This window comes from Oncorhynchus mykiss, chromosome 17 (genome assembly GCF_057628025.1).
Source record: "Oncorhynchus mykiss isolate SJ-2025 chromosome 17, ASM5762802v1, whole genome shotgun sequence".
Classification (NCBI taxonomy): domain Eukaryota; kingdom Metazoa; phylum Chordata; class Actinopteri; order Salmoniformes; family Salmonidae; genus Oncorhynchus; species Oncorhynchus mykiss.
The window spans coordinates 45,140,040-45,149,615 of NC_143038.1; the positions used below are offsets into that span (position 1 = coordinate 45,140,040).

Sequence of the window (9,576 nt, forward strand, 5' to 3'; positions counted from 1 at the left end):
ACATGTATGTATTACAGACTCGGCCAATGACAGGTAGAGAATGTCAGTGAAGACACTTGCTAGTTGGTCAGCGCATCCTGGTAATCTGTCCTGCGGCCTTGTGAATGTTGACCTGTTAAAAGGTCTTACATCAGCTACGGCAAACGTGATCATACAGTCATCCGGGAACAGCTGGTGCTCTCATGCATGCTTCAGTTTTGCTTGCCTTGAAGCGAGCATAGAAGTTGTTTAGCTCTTCTGGTAAGCTTGTGTCACTGGGTAGCTCATGGCTGGGTATCCCTTTTGTATTCCGTAATAGTTTGAAAGCCCTGCCACATCCGATGAGCATCAGAGCCGGTGTAGTAGGATTCCATCTTAGTCCTGTATTTACTCTTTGCCTGTTTGATGGTTTGTCTGACGACTTGAATGTGTTTTGGTTTTGTGTGGGAGTGAGTTGGTATATGGTGTATATACTGAGTGCTCTCTGCATAACATGACCAGGTGAATCCAGGTCACTTGCTAAATCCACTTCAATTAGTATAGATGAAGGGGAAGAGACACGTTAAAGAATACAAAACAATTTGTTTAGGGTCGTTGTCCTGTTCACCTGTAAGGTGAACCTGAGCCCCAGTCTGAGTCTGAGGTCCTGAACACTCTAGAGCAGGTTTTCATCAAGGATCTCGCTGTACTTTGCTCCGTTAGTTTTTCCATCGATCCTGACTGGTCTCCCAGTCCCTGCTGCTGAAAAACATCCCCAAAGCATGATGCTACCACCACAATTCTTCACCGTAGGGATGGTGCCAGGTTTCCTCCAGACGTGATGCTTGGCATTCAGAGAAAATAGTTCAATCTTGGTTTCATCAGACCAGAGAATCTTGTTTCTCATGGTCTGAGATCTTTAGGTGCCTTTAGGCAAACTCCAAGTGGGCTGTCATGTGCCTTTTACTGAGGAGTGGCTTCCGTCTGGCCACTCTACCATAAAGGCCTGATTGGTAGAGTGCTGCAGAGATTGTTGTCCTTCTGGAAGGTTCTCCCATCTCCACAGAGGAACTCTGGAGCTCTGTCAACGTGACCATCAGGTTTTTGGTCACCTCCCTTACAAAGGCCCTTTTTCCCTGATTGCTCAGTTTGGCCGGGTGGCTAGCACTCGGAAGAGTGTTGGTGGTTCCAAACTTCTTCCGTTTCAGAATGATGGAGGCCACTGTGTTCTTGGGGCCCTTCAGTGCCATAGAAATGTTTTGGTACCATTTCCCAGGTCTGTGCCTCGACACAATCCTGTCTCTGAGTTCTACGGACAATTCCTTCGACCTCATGGCTTGGTTTTTGCTCTGACATGTACTGTCAACTGTGGGACCTTACAGTGTCGATAAAAAGTATCTGAACCCTATGGAATTACCTGGATTTCTGCAGGAATTGGTCATCAAATTTGATCTGATCTTCATGTAAGACACAACAATAGACAAACATAGTGTACTTAAACTAATAACACAAATTATCATATTTTTCTTGTCTATATTGAATACATATTTTAAACATTCACAGTGTAGGTTGGAAAAAGTATATGAACCCCTAGGCTAATGACTTCTCCAAAATATAATTGGAGTCAGGAGTCAGCTAACCTGGAGTCCAATCAATGAGACAAGATTGGATATGTTGGAGCTGTATTGCCTATAAAAAACACTCACAAAATTTGAGTTTGCTATTTATAAGAAGCATTGCCTGATGTGAACCATTACTTGAACAAAAGAGATCTAAGACCTAAGATTGAGAATTGTTGACTTGCATAAAGCTGGAAAGGATTACAAAAGTATCTCTAAAAGCCTTGATGTTCATCAGTCCACGGTAAGACAAATTGTCTATAAAAATTGATTTTTATTTGTATTTATTTCACCTTTATTTAATCAGGTAGGCTTGTTGAGAACAAGTTCTCATTTACAACTGCGACCTGGCCAATATAAAGCAAAGCAGTGTGACACAAACAACAACACAGAGTTACACATGGAATTAACAAACATACAGTCAATAAAACAATAGAGAAAGTATATGTACAGTGTGTGCAAATGAGGTAGGATAAGGGGGTGAGGCAATAAATAGGCCATAGTGGAGAAATTATTACAGTATGGCAAATTAAACACTGGGGTGATAGATGTGCAGAAGATGAGTGTGCAAGTAGCGGTACTGGGGTGCAAAGGAGCAAAATAAATAACAATATGGTGATGAGGTAGTTGGATGGGCTATTTACAGATTGGCTATATACAGGTGCAGTGCATCTGTGAGCTGCTCTGACAGTTGGTGCTTAAAGCTAGTGAGGGAGATTTGAGTCTCCAGCTTCAGTGATTTTTGCAGTTCTTTCCAGTCATTGGCAGCAGAGAACTGGAAGGAAAGGTGGCCGAAGGAGGAATAGGCTTTGGGTGTGACCAGTGAAATATAGCTGCTGGAGCGCGTGCTGCGGGTGGGTGCTGCTATGGTGACCAGTGAGCTGAGATAAGGCGGGGCTTTACCTAGCAATGACTTATGGATGGGCTGGAGCCAGTGGGTTTGGCGACGGATATGAAGCGAGGGCCAGCCAAATAGTGCATACAGGTCGCAGTGATGGGTAGTATATGGGGCTTTGGTGACAAAACAGATGGTACTGTGATAGACTGCATCCAATTTGCGTGTTGGAGGCTATTTTGTAAATGACATCGTAAATGACAAGTCAAGGACCGTTAGGATAGTCCGTTTGGTAGCATTTATGAAAGATGCTTTGTTGCGAAATAGATTCTAGATTTAATTTTGGATTTTAGATGCTTAATGTGAGTCTGGAATGAGAGTTTACAGTCTAACCAGACACCTAGGTATTTGTAGTTGTCAGAACCGTCCAGAGTAGTGATGCAGGACGGGTGGGTAGGTGTGGGCAGCACTCGGTTGAAGAGCATGCATTTAGTTTTGCTTGCATTTAAGAGCAGTTGGAGGCCATGGAAGGAATTGTATGGCATTGAAGCTCGTCTGGAGGTTAGTAAACTTCTTAGGGATGCAATCCCGTTAACGGGATCGATACGATAACAGCCAGTGAAAGTGCAGGGCGCCAAATTCAAAACAACAGAAATCTCATAATTTAAATTCCTCAAACATACATGTATTTTATACTGTTTTAAAGGTAATCTTGTTGTTAATCCCACCACAGTGTCCGATTTCAAATAGGCTTTGCAGCGAAAGCACCACAAATGATTATGTTAGGTCACCACCAACTCACAGAAAAATTCTGCCATTTTTCCAGCCAAAGAGAGGAGTCACAAAACGCACAAATAGAGATAAAATGAATCACTAACCTTTGACGATCTTCATCAGATGACACTCATAGGACTTCATGTTACATAATACATGTATGTTTTGTTTGATAAAGTTCATATTTATGTAAAAACAATCTCAGTATACATTGGCACATTTCGTTCACATGTTCGTTCACATGTTCCAAAAACATCCAGTGAAATTGCAGAGAGCCACATCATTTTACAGAAATACTCATTATAAATGTCGATAAATACAATTGTTAGACATGGAAATATAGATATACCTCTCCTTAATGCAACTGCTGTGTCAGATTTCCAAAAAAACTTTACAAAAAAGCAAACCATACAATAATCTGAGACGGCGCTCAGAAAATAAATAAAATTTTCCGCCATGTTGGAGTCAACAGAAATCAGAAATCACACTATAAATATTCCCTTACCTTTGATGATCTTCATCAGAATGCACTCCCAGGAATCCTAGTTCCACAATAAATGCTTGATTTGTTCAATAATGTCCAGTATTTATGTCCAAGTTGCTACTTTTGTTAGCGCGTTTAGTACACAAATCCAAACGCTCGTGCAGGTCCATCCGAACGTCAGACAAAAACTTCAAAAAATTATATTACAGGTCAAAGAAACTTGTCAAACTAAGTATAGAATCAATCTTTAGGATGTTGTTATCATAAATCTTCAAATACGTTCCAACCGGAGAATTCCATTGTCTGTAGGAAAGCCATGGAACGCAGGTCGCTATCATGTGAAATACGCATGACCAGGACCTGTCTCTCTGCCAGACCACTGACTCAAAGAGCTCCCATCCGGCTCCACAACACAGTAGAAGCCTTATTCAAGTTTCTAAAGACGGTTGACATCTAGTGGAAGCCCTAGGAAGTGCAACTTTATCCATATCCCACTGTATAGTCAATAGGGGCTGGTTTGAAAATCGACCAACCTCAGATTTCCCACTTCCTGTTTGGATTTCTTCTCAGGTTTTTGCCTACCATATCAGTTCTGTTATACTCACAGACATCATTCAAACAGTTTTAGAAACAAGTGTTTTCTATCCAACACTATCCAATACTAATAATAATATGCATATATTAGCAACTGGGACTGAGAGAGAAAATGTCTGCTCCAAACTGTTGCGCATGCAAAACGCTGCTGGCACCCAGCCATACAATGACGCAATGTGATCTTTCTCGCTCATTTTTCAAAATATAAGCCTGAAACTATGTCTAAAGACTGTTCACACCATGTGAAAGCCATAGGAAAATGAATCTGGTTGATATCCCTTTAAATGGAGTGAAGGCAGGCAATGGAACAGAGAGCTTTCAGGAAAAACAGCACTTCCGGGTTGGATTTTCCTCAGGTTTTCGCCTGCAATATCAGTTCTGTTATACTCACAGACAATATTTTTGACAGAATGGGAAACTTTAGAGTGTTTTCTATCCTAATCTGACAATTATATGCATATTCTAGATTCTGGGCCTGAGAAATAGGCAGTTTCATTTGGGTACGTTTTTCATCCAAACATCAAAATACTGCCCCCTACACTCAACAGGTTAAGAATGATGGAGGCCACTGTGTTGTTGGTGACTGTCAATGCTGCAGAAATGTTTTGTTACCCTTCCCCAGATCTGTGCCTCGACAAAATCCAGTTTCTGAACTCTACGGACAATTCCTTCAACCTCATGGCTTGGTTTTTGCTCTGACATGCATTATCAACTGTAGGACCTTAGGCACACACCTGTCTATATATATATATATATATATATATATATATATATATATATATGTATATATATATATATATATATATGTATATATATATATATATATATGTAACAGGTGGACTCCAATCAAGTTGTAGAAACATCTCAAGGATGATCAATGGATACAGGATGCACCTGAGCTCAATTTCGAGTCTCATAGCAAATGATCTGAATACGTATGTAAATAAGGTATTTTTAAAAACCTGTTTTCGCTTTGTCTTTATGGGGTATTGTGTGTAGACTGATGAGAAAAAATCTATATTCTACATTTTAGAATAAGGCTAAATGTGGAAATAGTCAAGGGGTCTGAATACATTCCGAATGCACTGTATGTCATTTGGGGAAATTATTTCAATTTATCAGAGGGTGCTGCAGCACCTCAGCACCCCTACTTCCTGCGGCTATGCCAACATGGTGGTACCTCTTCTATAGTTAAATGGAATAAATTATCTGCAGATGCTCAGCACATCCATGTTTGAGTGTGACAACAGTCAAGATGAAGAGCAGGCCCATCTCATCTTCCTGCTTCCTGTGTCATAATCAATGTAATTACCATAAAGATACATTCTATTGCATTCCTTTTCCATTAAAGGAACAGCCTGTAACCTGGTGATGTCATAAGTGGTCTACAAAACAATTTCAGCTATGCAGTTATTGGTCCTTCATTTTTTTTTTTTTTTGTTTAAAAGGTATGACAGCTGTGCTCATATTCTCCCAAAATCAACGGGATACTACATTAATTGAAATGACCAATGAACGGTTGGAAATCTTAGATTGTGGTTCAAAGAATATATAATTATCAATTGATAATACAGATGTTTGTCCATATCATGTAACTGTTGTTTCTTCACAATGAAAAACATAATTCTGATTAGAATCAAGGCACTGTAAATCATGATTTCCTAGTTTAGCAGCCTATGTGAAAATTGTATTTATGTGAACATTTTATGTATTGAGCACTTAGTCCTGTTTGAAGGCAGCTCTGTCAGGAAATTACTGCATATGAGGCTGGGGTTGGAATTTTTATTTATTTTTAAAAATCACCAGATATGTCATTGTGATGCGTTTTCTGCTTTAAAAGGGACATTTTACCATACAATTCTGCAATGTAACCAATCATGCTCACTCCACTCTGTCTCTTTGCCTGTACTTTGTCACCCCCACCCCCCTTAGCTGGATAATAGTGAGGTGACAACGTTTGACCTGCCCCTCTCAGCCAGCCATGGAGCCACTGACGCTTCTGCCTCTAACATCAGCGTGGATGGAGCAGGGGCTGTGGCCGGGGTGGAATCTCTGGCTGGGGGGGCTGAAGTGTCAGTGGGCGCCGAGGCTCAGCGGACACGGGCTGCTCTGGAGCAGCTACAGCAGAAGATCCTGAAGAGCATTGAGCAGATTCGGATAGAACAGGAGGCACGAAACGACAATGTGGCAGAGTACTTGAAGCTGGCCCACAATGCCAACAGCCATCAGGCTTTTCGTATCAAACAGGTGTTTGAGAAGAAGAACCAGAAGTCTGCACAGACCATCAACCACCTGCACAAGAAGCTAGATCACTACCACAAGAAGTTTAAGGAGATACAGCAGGTGTGTGTGTGTGTGTGTGTGTGTGTGTGTGTGTGTGTGTGTGTGTGTGTGTGTGTGTGTGTGTGTGTGTGTGTGCGTGTGTGTATATATATATATGAGTAAAGAGACAGAGAAAGAAAATTAAATGAGTCATCCATGTCTAATTGGTCTACTTTTGCGTTGACACCTTTTCCCCCATCCACCTAACCTCCCTCTCCTTATAGCAAGGTCTGGGCCGGCAGCCTAAGGATGTGCTGGGGGATATGCAGCAGGGGCTGAAGGATGTAGGGGCTAACGTACGGGCAGGGATCAGTAGCTTTGGTGGAGGTGTGGTGGAGGGTGTCAAAGGGGGCGTGTCAGAACTCACCCATACAGCTGTGGTGTCTAAGCCCCTGGAGTTTGTCAGCTTGATCCGCAACAAATTAGGCAGCACACACTCGCTGGAGGATGGTGTGGAGGAGCATTCAGATGATGTACCCCTGAGTAGCAGCGTCACCTTGGCCTCCAGCTCAAAGTACAGTAGTGACGACGAGTGCTCCAGTGACTCTGTGACAGGTAGTAATTATTTTGGGGCTGGGGGAGGAGGGGGGATGTTGGGGTTGGGACTGGCCAGGCTGGACGGGAACGACCACCACAGGTCCTGGGACACTTGGCTGGAAGGCCTGCAGGAGATCAAAGCCAGCCAGGCCCACATGGAGGACGCCATCGAGGACATGAAGAGTCAGCTGCAGAGCGACTACGCCTACATGACCCAGTGCCTGCAGGAAGAGAAATACAGGTATGAGCTACTGGAGGAGCAGCTGAATGACCTGACAGAGCTGCACCAGAACCAGATGTCCAACCTGATACAGGAGCTGGTCAGCATGGAAGAGAAAGTAACCTACCAGTCCTATGAGAGAACCAGAGACTCTCAGGTAAAGAGGCAAAAACCTGGATGTATAAGATGTACTGAAACACACAAGTTTGAGTGCAGAAAGGAGCCTATAGTACCCGTAAAGCAGTTGTAACTTTATGTTTACCTGTGTTTGTATTTGCATATACATATTATTTTATATGTGTGTCTGTACAGGAGGCGGTGGAGTCATGCATGAACCGCATCACTAGGTTAGAGCTGCAACAGCAGCAGCAGCAGATGCTGCAATGGGAGGGTGTGGAGAACGCCAATGCCCACGCCCTGCTGGGAAAACTCATCAACATCATCCTGGCTGTCATGGCTGTAGTGCTAGTGTTTGTCTCCACCCCTGCTAACTTTATCACCCCACTCATAAAGACCAGAGCACGCGTGGCTGCCACTGTCTTGCTGGCCCTTTCTCTGTTTATCCTCTGGAAGTACTGGGACTTCTGGGAGCTTTGGCTACTGCCAGGCTGACCCCTCCATAGGCCATCACCCACACACATTGTTTTGACTTGACCTATCACCTACACTGAAAAAAATGAAGGTTCCCTGGAGAACTCTTGCCCGATAAATAAACTTGGAGTTAAGTGTAAGGTTCTTGATGTGGCATCTACAGTTCTTCAGAATTCTAAAAGGTTCTAGAAATGTATGAGAGCCTGCAGATGTGTCCCTTTCATAGCACACAGCAAATTGGCCAGAGTGTTTCAGTGTAACATTTCTAGTGTCGATTCAAGAGTTTCGTTAACACGGTAAATAGTTAAATTAACACTAAGTGGTGTAAAATAGACCCAGTGTTAGTGTTAATAACCAGAGTTGAACATAAACCACACCCCAGCATACTATATTGCAGGTTGATTTTTTGAAATTGTTTGTTAAAATCTATGTTTTTCCATGTACTTTGATTAATTCATCTTACACTACTCAAATATAAATAGCATTGTTGCCTCCCAAGTGGCGCAGTGGTCTAAGGCACTGCATTGCAGTGCTAGCTGTGCCACTAAAGAGCCTGGTTTGAGTCCAGGCTCTGTTGCAGCTGGCTGCGACCGGGAGACCCATGGGGCGGTGCACAATTGGCCCGGGTTTGGCCAGCAGGAATGTTCTTGTCCCATTGTGCTCTAGCGACTCCTGTGGCGGGCTAGGCGCAATGCATGCTGAGATGGTGCCAGGTGTATGGTGTTTCCTACAACACATTGGTGCGGCTGGCTTCCGTGTTAAGCGGGCGCTGTGTCAAGAAGCAGTGCGGCTTGGCTAGATTGTGTTTCGGAGGATGCACGGCTCTCGCTCTTTGCCTCTCCGGAGTCCGTACGGGAGTTGCAGCGACCATCAATTGGATACCATGGAAAAGGGGTAAAAAAATACAATTATAAGAAAATATAAATAGCATACAATTTTGTAAACTATTCCAATCTGTTAGTTGAACTATCGTACCCATTACTGAAATGGTTGTTTCAGTTTAGATGTTTAAGGTAGTGTCATATCTTAGTCTTCCCAACCCTGGCAGTCATTCTGAATGCAGGAGGCTGGTGAATAAAAATGACAAATGTTTATTTGTTGGATTCCGATAGGAATAACACATCACTTTGCAAGCCAGCATAATATCACTTGCAGCAGGCCTGATGTGGCCTGTAAACTACGAGGCCACTGTATTAGGGTAGAACTAGGGCCTCAAAAGACATCCTTATGAAATATGTATTGTACTGAAACAAATACCTTTAATGACAACTATCATGAAGCGCATAGCTTTGAGAAATACTCTATTATAGCCAAGAATCCAGAAATAAAAAATAATATGTTGGTTAGAGTTTCCGTTTGCCAACAATACTTTGACACAAGGCGCCAAAGTCAAGTGTTTGTTGTGGACTCTAGTAACTAAAAAAATGTAACTTGTTAACCATGTTTCTACCGTGTATAAAGCTGGCCATCATGCTCTAGCAATGTGAAATATATTATTTGAATAACGATCGAAGAGTTGGTAGAGAATAATCATATACTTTAACCTACCTGATGTGTTTGTTTGAAGTGCACGTGTACATTATGCAAGATGGACATTATTCTGCTTCTTCAATGGTGTTTGAATGCGGTTGGCATCCAATGT

General features: G+C 42.5%; 1 protein-coding gene across 1 annotated transcript; it reads left to right on the forward strand.

The window, feature by feature from the left end:
* The first annotated feature begins 5,344 nt into the window (after nt 1–5,344).
* LOC110495182 (transmembrane and coiled-coil domains protein 2) lies at nt 5,345–8,078 on the forward strand. Its single transcript, XM_036948426.2, has 4 exons — nt 5,345–5,440; nt 6,197–6,607; nt 6,811–7,500; nt 7,656–8,078. Exons 1-4 carry the CDS (start codon nt 5,345–5,347, stop codon nt 7,953–7,955), a joined length of 1,497 nt encoding a protein of 498 aa, XP_036804321.2. The 3' UTR covers nt 7,956–8,078.
* Nucleotides 8,079–9,576: the final 1,498 nt, after the last annotated feature.

Coding starts and splice junctions, on each gene's coding strand:
- LOC110495182 (XM_036948426.2), top strand. CDS start 5,345: ATGCACTGTATGTCATTTGGGGAAATTATTTCAATTTATCAGAGGGTG. Junction 5,441..6,196: donor GCGGCTATGCCAACATGGTG/GTACCTCTTCTA, acceptor CACCCCCCTTAG/CTGGATAATAGTGAGGTGAC. Junction 6,608..6,810: donor AGTTTAAGGAGATACAGCAG/GTGTGTGTGTGT, acceptor CTCTCCTTATAG/CAAGGTCTGGGCCGGCAGCC.